Source organism: Podarcis liolepis, assembly GCF_965112155.1.
Source record: "Podarcis liolepis genome assembly, chromosome: 5".
Lineage (NCBI taxonomy): Eukaryota > Metazoa > Chordata > Lepidosauria > Squamata > Lacertidae > Podarcis > Podarcis liolepis.
In genome coordinates this window covers 65015789-65040820 of record NC_139556.1, presented here as the reverse complement: position 1 = coordinate 65040820, position 25032 = coordinate 65015789, and the positions used below count along the sequence as shown (strand labels likewise).

The 25032-nt window shown below is 43.8% G+C and overlaps 1 protein-coding gene across 1 annotated transcript in view; it reads left to right on the top strand.

The window, feature by feature from the left end:
- Positions 1-25032, top strand: part of DGKG (diacylglycerol kinase gamma) — a 123196-nt gene that overhangs the window by 54189 nt on the left and 43975 nt on the right. The window contains 11 exon segments of the mRNA XM_083506384.1: positions 1205-1375; positions 5665-5714; positions 6699-6773; positions 6947-7066; positions 15610-15727; positions 16805-16893; positions 17837-17953; positions 19009-19107; positions 22282-22398; positions 23581-23654; positions 24679-24753. Coding sequence (XP_083362510.1) covers positions 1205-1375; positions 5665-5714; positions 6699-6773; positions 6947-7066; positions 15610-15727; positions 16805-16893; positions 17837-17953; positions 19009-19107; positions 22282-22398; positions 23581-23654; positions 24679-24753 — 1105 coding nt within the window.

The following is a 25032-nucleotide window of genomic DNA, read 5'->3' as shown; positions in this document are numbered from 1 at the left end:
CCATCTTTTCCAACATCAGGGTCATTTCCAGGAAGTCTTCTCTTCTCATGAGGTGGCCAAAGTATTGGAGCCTCAGCTTCAGGATCTGGGTCTTTAGCAGGGGACAAAGGCCAGTGATGGTCCTTGGAGTCAGTTAGCAAGAGAAGGAGTCGCAGAAATGCAAGGGAGCTGAGGATGACAGCCTGGAAGAAAGAGACACAGAGGGTGGCTTTTTGCTGTCTCTGGAATCCAGTGCTGCTCTTAAGGGGGAAGCCAGAACCTCACAGGATGTGAATGCTCTGCAATCCCTCCCTCTAGGCGCAAGTAGTATATATGTGCAAATAAAGCCATATCTCATAAAGATGCCGTAGTCTGTGCTGTGCCTTGTTCCCAAAAGGAAACTCAAACCCTGAATAAGCCCCTGGAATCCTGCACCGCTCATGGAGATTGGGGTGGCATGCAACAATTCATAGAGCTGGAAGGGGAGGAAGCTAAATGGCCTCATTACATTCAGCCACCCACCAGGGAGTGATGAAAGTTTAGTGCAGTGCTATGCGCAGCTTTCCTGAAAGTAAGGAGCAAACTGGAAGGTTTGGGGAGGCTTCCCCCTAGGTGGAAGGATTGCTGTGCTGCACTTCTGCTGTTGCTGCCTCAGTTAGTTTAGACTGCTAGAGATAAAACAGACCTATAAGGATGCGCTGCTGGCAAGCCCTTCCTGTGGTGCTTGTGCCACTGGTAAAGGTAAAGGGACCCCTGAGCATTGGGTCCAGTCGTAACCGACTCTGAGGTTGCGGCGCTCATCTCACTTTATTGGCCAAGGGAGCTGGCGTACAGCTTCCGGGTCATGTGGTCAGCATGATGAAGCCACTTCTGGTGAACCAGAGCAGCGCACGGAAACGCCATTTACGTTCCCGCTGGAGCGGTACCTATTTATCTACTTGCACTTTGCCGTGCTTTCGAACTGCTAGGTTGGAAGGAGCAGGGACCAAGCAACGGGAGCTCACCCCGTCGCGGGGATTCGAACTGCCAACCTTCTGATCAGCAAGTCCTAGGCTCTATGGTTTAACCCACAGCGCCACCTGCGTCCCATTGTGCCACTGGTAGGATCAAGCAAAAAAAAAGGCCCTGTGTTGCTGTTGTCTTTTTAATGTCTACCTGACCGCATAGTCCAACATCTCTTTTGGAGCTTTGAAACACCTGTGCTTATTTTTGACCTCTTCTTTAGGCTCCAGAAGCTTGGAGAAGAAATTACCATTCAGCCTTCGAAAGAGCCACATCTCCCTGAAAACAGCCAGTCCGCATTTGTCAGCCCCACTGGCTCAGGTAGTCTACCTGAAGGACATTGTCTGCTACCTGTCACTGCTGGAAAGGGGACGGGCTGAGGATAAGCTGGAGTGTAAGTGCTTGGGTGACAGGAAGAGTGTCTGTGACCACAGCATCAGGTCTCAAGACTTGTTTTGTGCTGGGGTCACTTGAAGGCAGTGGTGTGGTATGGGGGGGAGGGTTTGTGGTTTCAGGGGAAGCAATAATGGCTTTGAGCTTCAAGTTCTGGCAAGAGGTGTGTGTATTTGTGTGTGTGTGTGTGTGGTGAATCAACCAGATCACAATCCTCCATCCCTTTCCACTCATTCTCCATCCATTTCCTCTAGAGCATCATAGGCAGATATGTTGCTTAGGTGGCACCTCTTAGTTGACCAGATCAACTTACCGGTAGGTCATATTTCTGTGCTGCATTTGCTTCTCTTGGGTTTAAAAACAGGCCTGAGGTGGTGGACCCTTTTCTTATACTCAAATTATGGGATAAAAGATACTATGTGTGTAGGGGGCTTTAATCTAATCCACAAGCCCCACACATATTATTTCCTGCCACCTTCGATCATTCATGACCCCCACAAACTTCTTTAAAAATGTATCTTAACAGAGAATCACAAAAAGTAAACGGACCAGATCCCCTCAGAACCCTGCTTGTTTTAATTTGGAGTACTGCCTTTAAAAGAAAAGAAAAATGGCAATCTCCAGGAGAAAACATGATCCTTAACTTTGGAGAAGTTTAGAGACTTTTCGTCTTAGAGGAATAGAGTCTGAAAATTCCTGGACCCTGCAGCTCATCTATCCTGGATAGCAGAAACAGACAGAAAAGGACAACTTAAATGCCAAACTCCTGGCAATCCCTTAAATCAAGCGTAGCGGTTGAACCACCAGCTCCTGTGTTGGGCTACCTATGTATGCCATTTGGGTGTATGTGTGTATCTGCCTGCATATGAGCATAAGCTGTGCTCTCTGGATGGTGTATGTAAAAGTGTGGGTGATCCCGGTTAGCCATCCCTGCTTTAGGCCTATCCAACTTAAGTAGACATATTGTGTTTTTAAAAAGCTGAAACATCACACAAATTCCTAGGCAAAACTTCAGAATTTAAATTTGATCTTGCATTTTAAGCAGTTTCCAATTTGATTTGGAAGGGACCTTTTAATATACATATATTTTTAAAACTTTGGGGACAATCCAGCTCTTTTGCATGCAGTACTGATTGCTCCCGTTAAAAGAAGTGAATTCTAACACAGAGGGAGATGAAAGCTCATCAATCAGTTTCCATACAAACTCTTTGCAGAGCTGACTCACATAACCACAGAGCTTATCATGGCTGTTTTCCTTCTCCTTCTCCCTTGGATGGCTCTGAATTTGTGCCAAGCTGACTGTGTGACTCATTTGCCATTAGAAACCCCAGAGTCATTTTGCGCACCAAAGGGCAGGTTAATTATGAAAATATTACGAAGCAGAATACTGTAGGATCCTCCTCACAGGATCAGCTTGGGAACCATAATGTGGATAACCCGCTCCAGGGATAACATTGTGCCCAGGAACTTTTCAAAATGCCACAGCAGGAATGGAAATGTGTTGTTGCAATTGGCCTCTGGAAAGAGCATCACTGACATGTAGACTGATGAATAGGCACCCTGGTAACAGAGTTTGCCTGTTTAAAAGGATACTTACATGTCTAAGAAGAGAGGTGTTTCTGTTTTTTGTTTTGTTTTTTGTAACTACTAAATAGGTTTCTTCTAGGGCAAAGTTGCTCATCTCTTCTCATTACCTGCACAGTTCAAGTACTGCACAAAAATTGTGGTTTGCTTCATGGATTGAGCTGCTTATCATGATCTGAATGAAAAGCAAGAGATGAAAGAGGGTACCTTGCAATTGTGCTATGATGAGGAGGAGGAAGGCAAGCTGCTACTTATTTATTACTCTCCACAATGCACCGAGTCAAAGCCATGGGAAATAATTTATGGCTCTGTTACATTAGCATTTCAAGAAACTGTGCAAGGCTGCCCTCTGGTGCCCTTGGCTTGTTTTTCTTCTGCTTTTTAATTGTTCTTAAAAGACACCACGTACTGATGGATGTGACATCTCTGTTTATCAAAGAATTTTTGCACGAAGCTTTCATAAAATAAATCCCCCACAGTCAGTTTCTTTCATGTGGTCACCTAACAAAAATTAGTTGAAACTGACATTATATGGAGCAAGCCAAGCAATTGAAGAGTCATAGCACACGGAGAATGTGGAGGTCAAAAGATAGACACAACTCAACATGACACCAGGAATACAAGTGAGGATTAAAGCACAGTACCCAAAGCAGCACTGAGATCAACAGGCAGGATAGCTCTGATGAAATACAGTGGTGCCCCGCAAGACGAATGCCTCGCAAGATGGAAAACCCGCTAGACGAAAGGGTTTTCTGTTTTTGAGCTGCTTCGCAATGGGCTTGCTTTGCAAGATGAAAACGTCTTGCGAGACTTGCGATTTCCCCCCGCTTCCCCCCTTTCTCTAAGCCGCTAAGCCGCTAATAGCCTTTTAGCTGCTAATCCGCTAAGCTTTTAAAAGCCGCTAAGCCTTTAATAGCCGCTAAACCGCTAATAGCGCTAATCCGCTAAGCCGCTAATAGGGTTGCTTCACAAGACGAAAAAACCGCTAGACGAAGAGACTCGCGGAATGGATTAATTTCGTCTTGCGAGGCACCACTGTAACATTGTCATGAAGATAGGACCAGATAGGTGTTGCGACCATTGAACGCTATTTTTTTGCCAGTTAAATCCCTATTTTGCTAGTTGGTTGATTTTGGCATTCCTTGTTATTGTTATTTTTCCTGCATGTTAAATCAGCTGTTAATGATGCCCAAGGCTGGCTCCAAGCAGCAGCGGAGGAAGCCGCTCGGGCACCTGGGGCGGAGTCTGCCGGCCTCCTCCCACTCAGCTGCCCTACAGCTGGGGGGGAGGCAGTGGGCGAACCATACAGGCAGCGCAGAGCTTGCACGTGCCCAAGCCATTGCGTCTCTCCCAGGAGAGATACAGTGGCTCAGGTGCGCTGCAGACCCCGCTGTGGGTGCTGCCCAGCATTTTGTCAAACGCCCCCCCCTCAGTGGTGACACCTGGGTTCAGACCACACCCACCGCACCCCCCTTCCTCCGCCCCTGGCTCCAAGTCTGAGGAACAAAGTGCTCATTGTGTTCCATCCTCCATCAGTGGACTGTGCAGGGCTTACCTGGCAGCCCAGAGTAATGTTTATGGAATATCTACTCCTTGATCCAGACTCAGAATTCCATAGCACTTGGGACTAAGCCTAGGCTGCTCAAGCCCAAGACTTACAGCAGGCAAAAAAGGAGAAAGGGAATTCTGGTAGGAAGAACACCAGTCTGCATGTAGTTGTAAACAAGGAGGGGACACTGAAATAAAGGTGCAATCTAATAAGCACAGCCCAGGTTCTTATTTCTAATCATCTTAGGCCTTTTAACATGACACTCTGCACTCCAAGCAATGCTAAGCTAATGAGTCTAGTTGCCATTTAATACCCCACAAACTTTAATGGGGGGGATGTGATAGTGGCTACACCCCACCACCTGATACTGCTAGGAGCACCAGATCACACACATAAAATGAAAGTGGCATCCGTAGTTGTTTCCACAAGGCTGTTGGCACCCTGGCAACTGCCTAAGGATGCCAAGTGTCGGTGTTTGCACTGCCCAAGCTGTGCACTTATATTAAGTTCACTGATGAGCATGTTCAGAAAACGTAAGATCTATAAAATAGGTAGAATGGTGTCACTTGCTTGTTGAAGTGCATGTAGGGTTTGGTGTGTCATAAAATCTTTTAGTAGGGCCTCTGTTTGTCAGGCCAGAACCAAAACCTGACTGCACTCAACCCTAGGCCATTGTCTAAGCTTGCACATGACTTCACAGGGCAACTATTTCTGTCTAGGTGCTGACGGGAAGTGAACAGTGAAGGGCTCTCAACATCAACGAATGCGCTACTCCAATAGGAAGAGCGTAGCTGAAAGAGAGGTACCCAGCCAATCCCTTGGGCACTGGAAAGTTAGTGTGGTTTAATAACATCCGCTTTCTTTAAAAAGGTACATGTAGAGTATGGGGCCAATGGACACTCCCCCCTCTCAAGGCCAAAGATCCCCCTGGAAAGCAACTTGGACAGCTCCCAAGGGCTGCAGTTTCATTTCCAGCCAACTCCAGCAACGAACTTTCAGCCTGGTCTCTCTCACCACCCTCCCTCCCTTCCAGGGCCAAACTAGACGTGATGCTAAACATGCCATTATCAAACATGTCTATGGATTTGCTTGCTTTAAAAAAAAAAAAATATGTGGCCCACACCACATGCCTGCTCTTAATTTGTGTTCTCTTGCAGTTATGTTTCGCCTCTATGACACAGATGGCAATGGCCTCCTGGACAGCTCGGTAAGCCATCTCTCAAAGCAGTACCCTTCTCAAGAAGGCGAGGACACAAGTCTTTCTAAATGTTTGGAGGCCTCCCCATGTGCAGAGGATCCTATGCACATCTGTGATATCTGATTGGTCTCTGGGTCAAGCTCCTAGGTCTCAGGGGGGCAGGTGTGGCATCAGCAAGCCATTCATGAGCTATTCCTATGCCAATAGGTCCTGGCAGGCTTATCTAGTGGCGGCGGCAATATGGCTGAGTTTAGCCATTCAGTTTCCCAGTTTTTCGGATGTAGCCTTGCTCCAAGGCATTATTGGAAACCCAACTGCTCTTTTTAAGAGTGGGACAGAGGGAGCCATTGATGTTGGTGGTAGTGGCGGCAGCACCAAGGGAGGGAGGGCATCAATGGCAAATGTAAGGGGACCTTTAGCTGCCAGGACCCGCTCAAGCCTGATGCCACACACACACACACACATCTTTGATACAGCTTTTGAGGCTGTCAAGGCCTTTAATGAAGCTTAGATATGCTAGACTTCCTATGTTCTTAACAGTATATTGGCTTGAGATCCCATATTTCTTAGTAGAAATTGCATACAAGTCCTGCTATTTTTCTGCGTGCGACATATAGTATTATATATTATCCTTGAGGAAGTTCCTCAGTGGAATTATCCTCACAGCCTCCAAGAACGAGAAACCGAACCCACATAGCTACATCATAAAGACAGGATGCCTTCCTTGTGTAGTGATATATGTTTGCAATGTCAGCAGATGCATATTACTACCTTACTGTAAATCCAGGGTGGGGAAGCTGGTGGTCCTCCAGATGTGGCTGGGCTGCAGCTGCCATCATCTCTGTCCATTGGTCATAATGGCTGGAGTTGATGGGAATTAGAAGTTCAAGCAACATCTGGAGGACCACAGGTTATCCAGCCCTGCTGAAGATGTGCACACATCTACATACCCCCCCCCCTTTACCTTCCTTTTTGTCTTATTTCTGAAACCAGGAGCTAGATCGTATTATCAATCAGATGGTTCATGTAGCAGAATACCTTGAGTGGGACTCCACAGAACTGAGGCCGGTGAGTTTCATTCATATACAAGTCTCTGCTGAGCATGGTCAGAATTAAGTCATGAAGGCTCTCTTTGCTGCACCCTTGAAGATCTGCTATATATCCTACCAATGGAATAACTTTAGTTTGGTGGGTTGAGGGAGGATCTTTTGATTCTAATTAAATTTTGTCGTCTTCTACAGATCTTGAAAGAGATGATGGAAGAAATAGACTATGATCATGATGGAACTGTGACGCTGGAAGAGTGGATTCGGGGTGGCATGACCACTATTCCTTTGCTCGTTCTGCTGGGCATGGAAACTGTGAGTAGATGGCCTAACTTCAGAGAAGATGAGCCAAAGGATGTTCAGTAAAGGTAAAGGTAAAGGGACCCCTGACCATTAGGTCCAGTCGTGGCCGACTCTGGGGTTGCGGCACTCATCTCGCTTTATTGGCTGAGGGAGCTGGCGTACAGCTTCCGGGTCGTGTGGCCAGCATGACTAAGCCACTTCTGGTGAACCAGAGCAGCACACGGAAACGCCGTTTACCTTCCCGCCGGAGCGGTACCTATTTATCTACTTGCACTTTGATGTGCTTTCAAACTGCTAGGTTGGCAGGAGCTGGGCCAAACAACAGGAACTCACCCCGTCGCAGGGATTCAAACCGCCAACCTTCTGATCGGCAAGTCCTAGGCTCTGTGGTTTAACCCACAGCGCCACCCGCGTCCCTATAAAAGATGTTCAACTGAGTAGTAAAAAAAATGTAGCTAGTCAAGATTTTTCTCCTCTTTCAATGAGGGTTTAAATATATGATACACCCAGTTTCTTTCTACTTGTATATTTGGTTCAATAATCTTACAGCACTTCAAAATGTGAGCAGTTTCAACAAATGCTTGTATTTAAAGGAGTTATGGGGAACCTCCAGATGTTCAGAGAATCATAGAATTGTAGAGTTGGAAAGGACCCCAAGGGTTATCTATGCAATGCAGGAATCTTAACTAAAGCATCCATGACAGATGGCCGTCCAAGGAAGGAGAGTCTTCAACCTTCCTAGGGAGTCTGTTCCACTGCTGAACGGCTTTTACCCCATCAATAAGCTCTTCCTGATGTTTAGTTGGAAACTGAATCCATTTGTTCGAGTCCTACCCTCTGAAGCAGCCCAAAACAAGCTTGCTCCATCTTCCACATTGCTGGACTCCAGCTTCCCTCAGTAATCCAACAACATCTCGGGAATCATTGGTTCCCCACCCCCAATTTAAAACATTGATGTGTATAAGGGAGGAGGCACCACCGCTCAGTGGTGGAGCACCCACATTTCATGAAGAAGGCTTCTGGTCCAGTCAAAAGGATCTCCGGCAGCAAGTGCTGAGAAAGAGGCTTGCTTAGAACCATGGAGAGATGCTGCCAGTCAGGGAAAATAAGAGGTGACTTATAATAGGGTTACCAGATGTCCCCGTCTGGTTCCCAGGGACAGTCCCGGGGACAGTCCCCGGATTTGCAAATCTGTCCCTGGACAAATTCTGTCCCCGGAATGTCCCCAGATTTCCAAATCTGTCCCCGGGAAACGTGGCAGCGGCAGCCTCAGCAGCCCGGAGCCAACCTGGTAGCACAGTTGGCTCTGGCTGGCTTCAGGAGCTCCTCGCTTCCGTGGCGCCCGCCATTTTCCCTGCGCCACGGCAGTGAGCAGTGAGCAGCTCCTGAAGCCAGCCAGAGCCAACTGCACTACGAGGCTGGCCCCTCCTGGGCAACAGCCGCCCGCCTGTGACTCCCGAGCCTTCCCAATCTATCAAAACGGAGGGAAGGGGGCAGGAGATCGGGGAAGGCTTGAGAGTCATGGGCGGGCAGCGCGCCGTTGCCCAGTTTTTTAAAAACTACCCATTTATGTTTCACAGGGTACAAAAGAAGGGCTTTGCACCTTTATACAATATGCATGTGTGCTTGGGCCCAAGGTCTTTTGTCTCACCATCCCCACTACTGACTCCCTGTTGCTACTCAGCTTCCAAAGAAAAAAGAAAAAGTGTCCCCAGATTCATTGGAAAAAATCTGGTAACAGTAAGTTATAATGTTATAAATGCGTTGTAAATATGTGACACCAGGAGGCGCTGTACAGCAGTCAATGGAAAATTGCTTTGAGAGCTATATAACGGTTTCTTTCTTAGCATTTTAAAATACCAGTGTAGATCCAGCCTTAGTGTTCACGGGAGAGTGTTGGGTGACTATCGCCCACAGCTTCTTGGTGGGATAAAAAAGATGGCTAGAAAGACTGATAAAAAGTCAGATCCCTTATTCAATATTAATGTGTGTTTGAGGAACAGGAATTCATTGGGAACAGGAATCAACTTGGTGCATCCACGTTTGGCAAGGCAACTAAATGTGTTAATGTTAATGCATACCATTGCTCATGCATGCCAAGATGCTTTGCCTCCCCCTGTAAGGGGAAAGTAAGGGGAAATGTGTGTGTGTGTTATGGAGCGAATGCAGGCTGCGCAGCTATCCCAGAAGCCAGAACAGCAAGAGGGATCACTGCTTTCACTGTGCAGCGATCCCTCTTGCTGTTCTGGCTTCTGGGATTCAGAATATTTTTTTTTCTTGTTTTCCTCCTCCAAAAACTAGGTGTGTCTTATGGTCTGGTGCATCTTATAGAGCGAAAAATACGGTAAATCACTTGTGTTGTCAAGGTCAATAGGTCCTAATAGCTTACAGGCGCAGTTCTCAAGGAGCATCTTTTCCACAAGCCCTTTCGAGATAAACAGAACTTTAAAAAGAGCACAGAATAAAGTCAATGATAGCAAAGGAAAAGAAGAAAGGTTTTTGTTCTTTTAATACAGCTACTTTCAAAAGTTAAACCACACGAGGGCAGCAGAATGTCAAAAGTCAGATTCTCAAATAGAATAGAATAGAATAGAATAGAATAGAATAGAATAGAATAGAATAGAATAGAATAGAATCATAGAGTTGGAAGAGACCACAAGGGCCATCGAGTCCAACCCCCTGCCAAGCAGGAAACACCATCAGAGCACTCCTGACATATGGTTGTCAAGCCTCTTCTTAAAGACCTCCAAAGTAGGAGACTCCACCACACTCCTTGGCAGCAAATTCCACTGTCGAACAGCTCTTACTGTCAGGAAGTTCTTCCTAATGTTTAGGTGGAATCTTCTTTCTTGTAGTTTGGATCCATTGCTCCGTGTCCGCTTCTCTGGAGCAGCAGAAAACAACCTTTCTCCCTCCTCTATGTGACATCCTTTTATATATTTGAACATGGCTATCATATCACCCCTTAACCTCCTCTTCTCCAGGCTAAACATGCCCAGCTCCCTTAGCCGTTCCTCATAAGGCATCGTTTCCAGGCCTTTGACCATTTTGGTTGCCCTCCTCTGGACACGTTCCAGTTTGTCAGTGTCCTTCTTGAATTGTGGTGCCCAGAACTGGACACAGTACTCCAGGTGTGGTCGGACCAGAGCAGAATACAGTGGCACTATTACTTCCCTTGATCTAGATGCTATACTCCTATTGATGCAGCCCAGAATTGCATTGGCTTTTTTAGCTGCCGCGTCACACTGTTGGCTCATGTCAAGTTTGTGGTCAACCAAGACTCCTAGATCCTTTTCACATGTACTGCTCTCAAGCCAGGTGTCACCCATCTTGTATTTGTGCCTCTCATTTTTTTTGCCCAAGTGCAATACTTTACATTTCTCCCTGTTAAAATTCATCTTGTTTGTTTTGGCCCAGTTCTCTAATCTGTCAAGGTCGTTTTGAAGTGTGATCCTGTCCTCTGGGGTGTTAGCCACCCCTCCCAGTTTGGTGTCATCTGCAAATTTGATCAGGATGCCCTTGAGTCCATCATCCAAGTCGTTGATAAAGATGTTGAATAAGACCGGGCCCAAGACAGAACCCTGTGGCACCCCACTAGTCACTCTTCTCCAGGATGAAGAGGAACCATTGATGAGCACCCTTTGGGTTCGGTCAGTCAGCCAGTTACAAATCCACTGAGTGGTAGCATAGTCAAGACCGCATTTTACCAGCTTCTTTACAAGAATATCATGGGGCACCTTGTCAAATGCCTTGCTGAAATCAAGGTAGGCTACATCCACTGCGTTCCCTTCATCTACCAGGCTTGTAATTCTGTCAAAAAACGAGATCAGGTTAGTCTGACATGACTTATTTTTCAGAAATCCATGCTGACTATTGGTGATCACAGCATTCCTTTCTAGGTGCTCACAGACTGTTTGCTTAATGATCTGTTCCAGAATCTTCCCTGCTATTGATGTCAGACTGACTGGGCGGTAATTATTTGGGTCCTCTCTTTTCCCCTTTTTGAAAATAGGGACAACATTTGCCCTCCTCCAGTCTGCCGGGACTTCGCCTGTTCTCCAGGAATTCTCAAAGATGACTGCCAGTGGTTCTGAGATCACATCTGCCAGTTCTTTTAATACTCTTGGATGCAGTTCATCTGGCCCTGGAGACTTGAATACATCTAATCTAGCCAAATATTCTTGTACTATCTCCTTAGTTATTCTGGGCTGTGTTTCCTTTGCTGAATCATTTGCTCCAAATTCTTCAGGTCGGGCATTGTTTTCTTTATCGGAGAAGACTGAGGCAAAGAAGGCATTGAGGAGTTCAGCCCTTTCTGTGTCCCCTGTTTGCATTTCACCATCTTCTCCTCTGAGTGACCCCACTGTTTCTTTGTTCTTCCTTTTGCTACGAACATACCCATAAAAGCCTTTTTTGTTGCTTTTAACCTCTCTAGCAAGCCTGAGTTCATTCTGTGCTTTAGCTTTTCTGACTTTGTGTCTACACGTGCTGGCTATTTGTTTGAATTCCTCTTTGGTGGTTTCCCCCCTTTTCCATTTTTTGTACACATCCTTTTTTAATCTTAATTCAGTTAAAAGTTCTTTAGATAGCCACCCTGGTTTCTTTAGGCATCTTCCATGTTTTCGTCTCATTGGTATTGCCTGACGTTGTGCTTTTACTATCTCCCTCTTAACAAACTCCCAGCCATCATGAACTCCCTTTCCTTTTAGTATTGCTGTCCATGGGATCTCACCCAGCACTTCCCTAAGTTTTATGAAGTCGGCTTTCTTAAAGTCAAGAAATTGAGTCCTAGTATGCTTGGCTGCTACTTTCCGCTGTATAGTAAACTTCAGAAGAGCATGATCACTCGCGCCTAATGATCCTTCCACATCTACCCCACTAACCAGGTCATCAACATTGGTTAGGACCAGATCTAAAATGGCAGTTCCTCTTGTTGCTTCTCCCACTTTCTGGACAATGAAGTTGTCTGCAAGGCCAGTGAGGAATCTGTTTGACCTTATGCTCTTGGCTGAGTTTGACGTCCAACAAATATCCGGGTAATTGAAGTCCCCCATTACTACTATCTCCCTTCCTTTTGCATGCTTGGCCATCTGTTCCAGGAAGGCAGCATCTATGTCCTCTGTTTGGCTTGGGGATCTATAGTAAACTCCCACAATGAGGTCTCTGTTATTCTTCTCTCCCTTAATTTTGACCCAAATGCTCTCACTTTGGCTTTGAGGTTCTAAATCTTGGATCTCTTCACAGGTATACACATCCCTGACATATAACGCCACTCCTCCTCCTTTCTTGTCTGGTCTGTTTCTCTGAAATAGATTGTATCCCCCCATTATTACATTCCAATCGTGGGACTTATCCCACCAGGTTTCAGTGATGCCTATTATGTCATATTTAGTTTGCTGTAACATCTGTTTTATACAAGGAAAATTAATGAACTGCTGCTGGCATTCAATAAATTTGTTAACAGAATTATAACAAGAATTATAACAAATATAAAAAAGGAGGTAAATGTAGCTTACTTTAATAAAGATAGAAGTTAGATGTAATCAAGTAGTTTTGGGTTGTGAACCTCTTTTTGTTTTGTTTAATTTCACATTCTGCCACTTCAAAGCCTAACACAAACACACACACCCCGATCATTCAGAAACATAGATAACCAATTTCAGATCCTGAAGGAAGTGCTGCCTGGAACACCCAACCTCAGGAAGTTCTTCCTCTGCCTCAACTCTCTAATCCTGCAACCCAAGAATCCCAATTTAGGCACCCAAGACCACATTTGGTGGCAGATGACCTATCCTACCTGGCCACCTGGATCTCTTAAGTCCTTGAGTCTAGGAACTCCTGGAACTAGTTGACCATTCACAGTCTCTCATTCATTTGTCTCCTGGACCATGACATCAGTGGATTTCATCCAGTTCTAACTTTTCCTGGCTGGCTCCCATCAGCCCCAATTAGTAGGCATTGCTTTGCCTGTCCTTACAGAGTACTGCCCATCATATGCCTTTCTATAGTGAATGGTTTGGTTGAAATGCATTTTTAAAAATAAGAAGAAGAATCTGCAGATTGTACAATGGGCCCTTGATGGCCACGCTCATGAAGCTGTTGTGATGCATACTGGGTATTTGTGTGATAGTTTTTCTCAATTTGGGGGTAGAGATCCCTGTGCCATGACAAGAACTAGATGTTTATAAAGACATTCCACAATGGGAGGAAGTTTGAGTGTCACTCACTCTGTAAGGGGGCTACTAAAGCCAGATATTTATTTTAATTTTTTTTAAGCTGCTAAGCAGAGCAGTATTTTGCAAGTATTGATGTGGCATACGTAGGCGTGTGTGACTTAGGAAAAAAGCACTTGGAGGAATCCATTTTCACACATTCTTCTTATGTGCACAAAGGAATAGCTTTTACGAGTAGGAGGTGAGAGAGTTATTTGGTTGGTGCTTAGAAGCTTCCACTCATGTTCTTATGTGCCAAATGGAGGTACCAGTTACCACCACCACCAACCAGAAGAGAGTATTTTATTTTATTTTTATAAAATATTTATTAAGATTTTACACAAAACATACAAGACATAAGTGTTTTTTTAAAAAGTTAAAAATAATTAAACCAACTATTACACATACAAAAAAGAAAAAAGAACAAGAGCTAATAAGAAAGTTACCAAAAAAGAAACCTAAAAAACCGGTAGTTGAAAAAATAAAAAAGAAGAGAAAAAAAAGAAAAATATCTTTAAAAGAAATAGTCAATTTTTCAATATCTTTAAGTTCATTTGCTTATTTCCTTGACCTCCTCACACCTCCCCTTTTGTATTCCCGTTTACAAAGTCCTTTCAGTAAATCCTTACCCTCTTTCATTTATCTTTACTCTATAATCTTAACCTATTATAACTATATATTTTCATCCAAATAACTATCTATATTTACATATTCTTATTAGCCTTAATACCAAAACCACTTATTTTCAGTCCAACATCATTTTAACATTCATTAATTTTACAGTATTTCTGTAGATAGTCTTTAAATTTCTTCCAGTCTTCTTCAACCATTTCTTCTCCATGGTCTCGGATTCTGCCAGTCATTTCTGCCAATTCCATATAGTCCATCACCTTCATCTGCCATTCTTCCAGAGTGGGTAAATCTTGTGTCTTCCCAGAAGAGAGTATTTTAGGTTACCTAACATTCATACCTGTAATAAAGCACGCCTAGGTGCTTTTGTTCTGTTTGCATTCATGTTGTCATATTTGACTCACCGTACTCTCCATGGACATGGGTGGCTCTGTGGGTTAAACCACTGAGCCTAGGGCTTGCCGATAAGAAGGTTGGCAGTTTGAATCCCCGCGACAGGGTGAGTTCCCGTTGCTCGGTCCCTGCTCCTGCCCACCTAGCAGTTCGAAAGCATGAAGTGCAAGTAGATAAATAAGAACCGCTCCGGCGGGAAGGTAAACGGTGTTTCCGTGCGCTGCTCTGGTTCGCCAGAAGAGGCTTAATCATGCTGGCCACATGACCCGGAAGCTGTACACCAGCTCCCTCGGCCAATAAAGCGAGATGAGCGCCACAACCCCAGAGTTGTCCACAACTGGACCTAATTGTCAGGGGTCCCTTTACCTTTACTCTCCATCAAACCTTTCTTCTTCAGATAATACCATTTTAAATAACTACGATCGAGCCTTTTTTGCCCATTTATTCTTGATATCTCTTCAATGTCCCTTGGAAACTGGTGAAACTTGCCTGGCTAGAAAACATGGTAGAGCAAAAACAAAAAAAACCCACCTAATTTGTGTGTTATAGTGATCGTAGTATAGAAATAATTTTGATAGATACTGCCTTCAAGCTGCGGAAAATCTAGCACCTTTACAGACTTTCTGTTTCCTTTTTAAATGGTTATACCACATTAAACAAATAGTATAGATAATGAATGATACACCATAAAATCTTTCTCTTGTATGTTACTATACTTTGTATAATTTGTTTCTCTGGAATTCATAGTTGCTTGGAAATAGTAGGCTTACAATTGTGTAAGCAGTGCAAATTTTTAAAAATGCATAATCCTCTAATTTGGCTTGATAGTCTACAGTCATTGACAGCGCAAAGCTATACATGTCTACTCAGAAGTCAGTCCCATTTAGTTCAGTGGGATTTACTCCCAAGTAACAGCATCTATTTATTTAGGGCACTTGTATACCACTTAATAATTAGCATTTCTAAGTGAGGCTTGTAAAAAAAAAAGAAACCATATACAGCACATAAAGATTGCAGTCTAAATAACATCTCTTCTATGTCGTGGCAGCTTATTTTATTATTCTAAAGGGCTTTATGAAGATCTGTCTACATCGTAACTAAGTTATTCTTTTACATTTTCTAACCGGCATCCTCAAAAATGTTAGTATGCTGTGGAGGCTGTACATGGACCAGTTCAGACAATCAGTTTGCAGGTAGTTTACATCACGTTTCTGGTCATCCTGAGTTGAAAAGGTTATCTTGGAAAAGGTGCTGCAAGAGATGCCATCTCTCCTCTGTATCTTCCACTCCATCTCAGCGGGCTTTTTTCCCTCCCTGTAGAATGTAAAGGATGATGGACAGCATGCGTGGAGGCTGAAGCACTTCAAGAAGCCTGCCTACTGCAACTTTTGTCGCACTATGCTGCTGGGCGTCAGGAAGCAAGGCCTGTGCTGCTCCTGTAAGTGCCCAGATAGGCTGCTTGTACAATGCTCATGTGAGATTCACCCTTGTTTTTTGAGCTGCATGCAAATGAAGTGGAGCCAACAATGCCAGAATCCCCAAGACAGATGAGGAGAAAGATTTCCTGGTTTATTTTGTTCCTTTTTAATTTTGACGCACGGCAAAAAGGGATTCCATATTTAATTCTAGTGGGTTCCTTATTCTGGGAATGTTTGGGAATCTTTTTAGATGCGTAACTTCCAAATGTGGTGAAACAGATGAACCATAAGCCAGGCCTCACCTCTACTTGCTGAATAAAATTCGTACCCTTTCCTAGGATCCAAAGGGATCTAGGCAGTGGCAACAAAGTCTGTGTGCCCCAATATCCTCCCAGTCCTACAGCTGCTACTATGCACTGCAAATGGTCATCAACATTCTGTGGGGAACCTCAGGCACAAGGAGGGGGCAATTGTGGGCCTCTATGTCTTTCTATCTGGCCCTCAGAAGTCTCCCTGGGCCACACTCCTCACTGCTTTGCACCCCAAATACTTTTGCCTGGCTGGAATGAGACCTTGATCTCTGATAATGCCTTTCGGTTGTCTGGATAGGTGGTGGAGCAGTCTACTCCTCCTGTCTGTACATAGAGTCCAATAATCCACATGAAGGGTTGTTACAGTTCCACAGAATCCTTTCACAGATTCTAAGACAAGGATTTCTAGAATATTGGCCTTGTTTCACCATCCTAGGCTTTATCAGTAGAATGAAGTAAAATGTGTGAGTTTACAATATTGTATTTATTTGCATTACCTAGAGCCTGTACTACTGATGAACAGACAGGTGGAATAGACACTTATACATATATGGACCTTATGAATGAACTGACTAGAAAATGAACTGATCCACTGGGTCTTCTGTTTTTTTGTTGAACTTTATGAGACTTCCGTTGAAATTTACAATTTGATACAATGAATAGTATACCTTGTTTATTCAAAAGTCCAGCCAGTTGCGTCTTGTGTGTTTAATGAAATAGCTAGAAACTGCTTGCCTTGAATATAGGGTGAACTTAGAGCTTCTCTCTTTTTCTTTTTCTCTACAGTTTGTAAATACACAGTCCATGAAAGATGCGTGTCCAAAGAGATTGCCCCCTGCATCAGCACTTACGTGAAATCAAAGAGAAATACAACTGTGAGTAAGGCATTCATGAATGCCTAGTGCATGTGTTCACTTATTGATGACCTTCCATCTAAGGCAGGCCATCTGCAATGCAGATCATGCTGTCCACACAGTCATAAGAGCCCTACTATTGTGCCAAGAAGGACCTGTATTTTATAGGCTACCACCAAATTGCCATACTGCTGGAATAGTTCATAAGTATCAAACTGAAAAGGGAGGAATCTGCCTTCTGGGCAACTGTTGCAGATATGGCTAATTCTCCAGAGGAGGTTAGGCAAGCAAACGCTCAACAGCAAAACGTCGAGGCCCATTTCTGGCAGCAGAGTCCTACATTCTTAGAGCTCAGCAGCTCCGGGTTCCCTGAACTCTGAATGAAAGCATCTGCCCCCAGGATGGTCACCAGCCCTATCATTCAATGTATAAGGAAATTGTGCTGGAACTCTAGCTGGGTTTATAGTCGGAGAGAGAGTAGCACATCAAAAAAACATTGGCCAGAGTTGCAGCTGGTACCAGAAGCTGTACTAAAACATAGCTGCAAGGTCAAGACAAAGCAGAAACAGAGGCTGCAAGACTGGGAAAGAACTCAGAAAAGCAATGGAGAAAGTCAATGATTTTTGGATTGTGCATGCCCATGTGAGCAGTTCATTGTGGTATTATGGCTAAAATATCCATCTAATGTTCTATACCAATGGCATTTAAGATTGTGAGTAGCCTGCCTTATCATACAGTGAGTTTAGCTGAAGGCTCACGAGACACCACGATAGTTGGATCACAGACTCCCCCCCCAACTTTCCCATTCCTTTCTTTATCCCTTGCTTCAAAAGCATATCCTGAAACATTTGAAGGAACAACAATTCTGACGCTCATTCAGGAGCAGATCTTCTCCTTTGTTGCCTCATATTGAGTGCCTGAATTTCTTTTCCAGCATGGATCACCTTGTCTCATGCATTTCTAGGTCATGCAGCACACATGGATTGAGGGGAACTCCCCAGCCAAATGCGATCGTTGTCATAAAAGCATCAAGAGCTACCAGGGCATTACCGGACTGCATTGTGTATGGTGCCAAATCACAGTGAGTACGTGAAGCAAGGGTGGTGGTGTTTTTTTAAAGAACGCTAAGCTGTTCAAGGCAAGTCACCTCCTACATCAGCAGGCCATGTTTCTCCTATATTGGCAATAACCACGGCATGCCTGTGAATAAATAAGAAATCTGTTCCTCGGTTTTTCTCCTGATTGTGAAAATGGTCACGACACTGAATATTGTTGAGAAGCTATGGAATGTGACTGAGCTTTGTTACTTGCTTGATTTGGTACGATGAACTCATGCCACTATCTATAAGTTGGTTTATTCCACTCACCCTGACATATTTCCCCAGTTCAGAAAAGGCTACATTTGATCTTGGAGTTCCCAAATCAGCAGTCCCCCATCCACAGGGACCACATATGAGGCTAATTTTTATATTCATTCATCTTTTACCATAACGTTACCATAATTGAGCCAGTGAATCCTAGGATGCTTTCTGTTTGATAGTTACCTAACCCCCAATTCTTCTTTTCCCTCCCCCAAATTTGCATTCCCACTATATATGATAATAGTCCCCTCTTGTCTTCTGACATTTCCAACATGTAATGTAATATTAGCCAGGTAACATTTATTTGGGACGCAGGTGACGCTGTGGGTTAAACCACAGAGCCTAGGACTTGCCGATCAGAAGGTTGGCAGTTCAAATCCCTGCGACGGTGTGAGCTCCCATTGTTCTGTCCCTGCTCCTGCCAACCTAGCAGTTCGAAAGCACGTCAGAGTGCAAGTAGATAAATAGGTACCGCTCCGGCAGGAAGGTAAACGATGTTTCTGTGCGCTGCTCTGGTTCGCCAGAAGTGGCTTAGTCATGCCCAGAAGCTGTACGTCGGCTCCCTCGGCCAATAAAGCGAGATGAGCACCACAGCCCCAGAGTCAGTCACGACTGGATCTAATGGCCAGGGGTCCCTTTACCTTTACCTTTAACATTTATTTATGTTGTTTATTAATGCCAGTTAGAGAAACCACCTTGCCATTACTTGTAACAGCCTTCCTTTTTACAAATATATTTAAAGAGAATCTTTGTGCTGTGTTTTCTCCTCTTGCAGCTTCACAACAAATGTGCCTCTCATGTGAAGCCTGAGTGTGATGGTGGGCAGCTCAAGGACCACATCTTATTGCCTTCGCACATCTGCCCAGTTGTTCTGGTAAATGAGTCTGCTTGACACCTATGAAATGGGCTTAATGATTGGCATTTTCTGTCTCCCATATGAAGGTCGCTAGATGATGCTCTCTCAAAAACTTAAGATTTTCAACCCATCCAAACTGATTTTGTTAAGTTAAAACCAAGGTACTTTCCTGTAGAGCTGCTAGAGAATGCCTCTTATGTCCATTACTAGAAAGCTGGTGTGTCCCTAAGAAGGCTGAATGACAAACTACTTGCAATCTGGGCATTTCGTATCGAGCCACTGCTACTGCTACTGCTACCATACTTTCCCACTACTCCATTAACTATATGCAGCTATCAGTTTACTAATAGTGAATTGAGGCTTGCTAGAAGAGGAAAATCACTCCAATTGTTTCAAGTAAATAATCATTAGCATACAGCCTTAGGCTTTGTTGCAGAAAAGAAAGTAGCTGAAAATAAAAACTCAAAGGAAGAGTGTTGTGCCATATGATGTAGTCTATGCACAAGCATTTTCTCTTGTTAGAGCAGGCAGGGATAATGAGCAAAATCAAGCAATCCTGAGCAGCACATAGACTATTTTGGCAAGTGGGTAGGGCTGTCCGCCTGTCAATCACCTTATGTCAGGATGTCATCAGATGACCCAAAGGAACATTTTTTCTCTCTTCAGGTGCTGCTCAAGTCTTGCCTGCAGAGGAAGGTCCTTTGCATTCAAAGGAAGAATTGGAAGCCAAATCTTCTTCATTTTAGCTCCAGCTTCATTTTAGCTACAAGTTTCCTCCACTTGACGTCTTATATGATGTCAAGCGTTGGAAAGGTGTGCATGGTCTGCCCACAGTGGCCTAGTGGGCCAACCTCCAAGGCCTGTCAGGCCTGATTAGGCTGTAGGTTGCCTATCCCTGTGTTGGAGCCACTTTGTGATTACTTGGAATAGGCACAGGCACTCCAAGGTGTGCAAGATTGTAAGATGGACAGGCTCAAAAATGACAACTGCTGAGAGATTTCCACACTTTTTGTAGTTTCCTTCTCAAGTTTTGCATATAATCTACCTCTTATTTTGTGGTTTGTGGTTTTGCATATGCTTTTAAAAGATCATTCTATCTTTGAAGGTCCCAGGGTGGGTTGCAACAATTAAAAGCACAATATTTAAAACACACCTCTGTGGAAAGAGTACTCCACAACTTCCACAAATTAAGAAGTTTCCTCTTTCCTAATGAGGAAACTGTGGTGGTACAAACACTGTACTTTCAAATGCTATGTCTACTTTTTCCTGTGTTCAGAACTATGAGAAATGGGGAAATAGTGAAAGCTGGTAATTGAGTCCCAATGAAGAAAATGTATATGTGAGGTCAAAAATCATGAAAATGCCAGTGATCTGGATTGCACATTAAATATGGAGAACAGTAGCAGTTTTTTTAATTAAAAACCATTCTGTGAATAAAGTTTAAAAACAGGAAACCAAGGACATTATCTATCTCTCTATCATCAGATTTATGTCCCACTCCAGAATCTATAAACTTGTAAATCCATGGGGGAAGAAACCATTGGAACTGGGAGAAAAATTAAAACATACCTTATTACTTGCTAGTGGAAATGCAGCCACCCAAAATGCATAACAGAAGACCCAAAGTTAATGTATAATATATTAAATGCTGTCTGTCAAACAGTGCCATGATGATAAGCATTCAGTAATACATTTCATAAAGTGCTAAACAGTAGTGGACAGATTGCTTGGGCAAAGGCACTTACCCGACCTCCCAGAAAGCAGGTCATTGCTTCTTACTGGGGGGAGGGGAGTGAGGTGGCAGCAAAGTCAGCGCAGTGCAAACGCAGCAGCTGAGCCAATGCGTTGCTCCTGCCAGTGCATTGACACCGCACTGCCTTCCCCACTGCCTCACCTTTCCCCCTCTCCCTCCTGGTAAGCAGCCGAGCGAGGCGTTCAGGTAAGCACCTTCGCCCCACCATGCCATCCACTACTGGTGCAAACAATCTTTCTTAATTTTGTGGCCCTGCAGTGAATCATATTGAATCAATCTCTTCAACGGTGGCTTGAAATGATGGACACGATGATGGTTCCAAAGTTCAATATTTGACTTGCTCCCTGATCAGGGCTTGACATGAATCTCACAGTTCCACCATCTCCACATTTGCTTCGAAAAGGGGTTCATGGACATTTTAAAATATGGCAAACACCATACTTGGACACCTTAAAACAGGGAATGGATTCAGAAGATTTATAAGAGTCAGCTCAGTTTTTGTTTTTTAACCCGATGTGGAATTCACTGAGCTGGCTGAGCTGGCATATGGCTGTAATAATTTGGAACCCCATCATGGCCCAGGGTTTCCCTTTTGCTACTGCTAAGGAAAAACAGAGCTGGGAATTAGATCCTAGTGAAGGAAGCCCTTGGAGATACATACTAAAGAAGAAAATTTTGGCAATTTTATTATGTGGTCTCTTTTCTGGATTTTTCTCATATTTACTTATTCCTCTGTTACTATTGCTATTCAGAATAATCTATGAGGTTTTGTGATGCTTTTAGTGTTGTAAGGCTGCTTTGAGATCCAATTTTGGCTGAAAACTGCAGTATAAATATGATTAAACATAGAATACTATAAATATTTTGGATTCATTCACTTTTCAGGTATCTAAGCATCATGAAAGCTGCATCAGTGTTTAAAAATCCACGTGAAAAAGCTTAATATGTATATAAAAAGCTTTTCTTAATATGTGTATGGGCCTCTCAGAAAGCTTTTCAGCTGTGCAGATTGTGGAATTTTGAAGTTAATATAAATCTTGGAACAACATCAGCCTGGGAAGCAAGTCAAGTATTGAACTTTGGAGCCATCGTTGTGTACACAACTTTCTAAACTACTTTTGGAATGACTGATTCAGGCCTTCAGTGCCATTCACTGTGTGCTCACTATATTCAGATACGGTTTGCACTTCATACAATGTATTATTGATGGTTTATCTGCGTGTTTGTATTCTGTGTTGCTTGACAGACAGTATTTTAATACTAAAGTTTAATATGTTATTAACTTAACTCTAGGAGCTTTTGTGGTCTTTCTGTTGTATTTCAGTCCAGTCAGGAGGAAGTCATCCTTCCCACTTTGTTTATGTTGTCAGTGCTTCCTTGTTATTTGCTGGCCTTCATCCATGCTTCAAAGTCCTTTATGCATTTTCCCTATTCCAAAGGATAGGCAATCCCACCCAAGAAGATCAGACAGTGAATCGCCATCCAGCACATCCCCAGATGATACAACCCTGGCCTTCAGATACAACACCACCACGGTGGATGGGCATGGACTACAGGTAGACAGTTCACAGCTGCTGCTGCTGCTGCTGCTGCTGCTGCTGCTGCTGCTGCTGCTATCGTATCTATTTATTTGACTTCTATCCTGCTCAACATGTATGGTTCTTCTCATCCCTGCTGTATCTCAGCACCAGCCTGGTGAGATAGTTTAGACTGGAAAGTGGTGACTGCCCTAAGGTCATGCCCAAAGAGCTTCATGACTGAGTGGAGATTTGAACCTCCCCTTGTCCAGCACTCTCACCAGTACATCACACTTGCTCTCTCACTTTTCTCTTACACTTGTGAATGAGTGTGTGTGTACCTGCAAAATTATATTTTGTGCACCATGCCTAAATTGCAGGCTAGTTGTGGAGGAAGGCATACCAGGGAGAAGATGTCATTCTGCACTGATCTCCTAGTCCATGGGTAGGAAAACTAAGGCCCGGGGGCCGGATCTGGCCCAATCGCCTTCTAAATCTGGCCTGCAGACGATCCGGGAATCAACATGTTTTTACATGAGTAGAATGTGTGCTTTTATTTAAAATGCATCTCTGGGTTCTTTGTGGGGCACAGGAATTCATTCATTTCCCCCCCAAAAAATATAGTCCGGCCCTCCACAAGGTGTGAGGGACAGTTGACCGGCCCCCTGCTGAAAAAGTTTGCTGACCCCTGTCCTAGTCTCCCCATGAAGCTAGTTCTGGAATATCCTTTGATAGTCGCCCTGTTGAATTTTGCATGGTTAATAGATTAACCCTTGGATCCATCCTTCTGCAGCTCTCCCCACAGAACCCAAGCTTGCTGAAGCTCTGCTAACCTAATATTGTCTCAATAGCAATGCCTGCCTTGTCCTTTAAAGAGTTCAGTCTCTAGCTGTATATCAGGAAGCGCACAAGAGGATATTTGCGGAGCATAAGGCAAACATTATTGAGTCAAAGGATGTATATATTAAACAGAGCCGAGCTCCTGAGGCTGTGGCTCGTGTGCTTAGAAGGCCATAGACAGAATAGGTGTGGATAAGAATAAGTGCACAGATTGATGGTTCCCAGCTTTCTCCAGATTCTGCTGATCCAACATGTTGCCAGTTGCATGCCTTACTTCCTCTGTGGTAGTGCCGTATGACTCATTCCCCCCCATTTTGCATGAATGATGTTTTGTATGCTGTATAAGGAGGCTCTTTGTTTGCTTTGTAATTTGCTTTCTAGATCACCCCTAAGCCTGGAACGCATCCACTGTTGGTGTTTGTGAACCCCAAGAGTGGAGGGAGACAAGGAGAAAGGTATGTTTCCCTTCCTCCTATTGGAAAATTGTACCCTCTGCAGCATAGAGGTTTTTGGTACAGTAAATACACATTTGGTAATCATTGTAAGTAATGCAAACACCTTCCCTTAAGGAAGTAATAGCAGAGAGATTGCATTTTCCCTGCAATCAGACGGCAATATTGTGCTGCTTGGGAAATACCCCAGATAGCACTGCTCAATGTGGTTGCAAGGCTGTCACTGATACCTGTTATCTGGTGCCTGGGACATCACCAACTCTTTGGCTTGGTAAGGACAGCTGTAATTCAAAAGTATTTATGAAGCAAACATTTCAGAGAGGGGGCTTAGAAATAGGAGAAAAGATTTCCATATGGAAATGGTTTTATTTGTCTGCTTGATGATTATTTGTAAATCTGAAAATTGATGGGTCCACAGTGCAGTAAACATCAATCCAAAAGCATCCTCCATTTTCTGAATATGAAGGTGGCAACTTTTGCTACACTTATGGAGCTGCCCTGAGCAGGATGTGGTGTGGGTAGAGAGTAGCTGACGCTAAGAAAATGTAATCATCTGCTTTGGCTAGGGATAGGGGAGAAATTGGAATCCGTTCACATTTAAAGGCAAACTTCCCTAATTCTCACTTTCCAAAACAATGCACAAACTGATGCACAAACATCCTCAAAAAATGTGCACTTCTTCAAATCTTGTAGTGCAATTCTCTGGCCAAGTAATGAGTACAAAAATGAATGTATTGCAGTAAAGTGTGCATTATAATAGGGGGAAATGGATTTGCAAAAATGTGTGTTTTGGGGCAAAATTGCTTGCAAACATGTAATATTAGGAGAAATTTGCACTAAAATTCTGATGAATTTTCATGAGGACTTTTTTTAAACAGAAAAATGAAAACTAGTGTGGAAATGTGGAGAACTTAAGACTGGAAAAATGAGAAATTGAGACACGGTGAAACTGACAGATTTTCCTCCTCCTAGCCTTTACTCTCCTTTTTAGGGGCCATCACTTCTTGTTTTTCTTACATACTTTCAGGGTTCATCGGAAATTCCATTATCTACTCAACCCCAGACAAGTTTACAACCTGGATCGAGGAGGACCCACTCCTGGGTATTGAAATCCATTGACCAACCTGCATCCATTTTGCTATCCTTACTATTCCCTCTTAGTTGTGCTGCCCATTCTCACGCCTCATTTGCTTTTTGCTCACCTTCCCTCTCCAGTTTCCCTTTCCACCTCCCTTCTCACTGAACATACCTTAGCTTGAGGAACTCAGCCTGCTGCCAATTCTTTAGAATTATGCGTGGAGCCCATGCTGGAGTTTATGATATTTGCCATGTCTTTCTTAAGGCAATAAATCTTTGGGCTCTGGGACTCTACATACTCCTG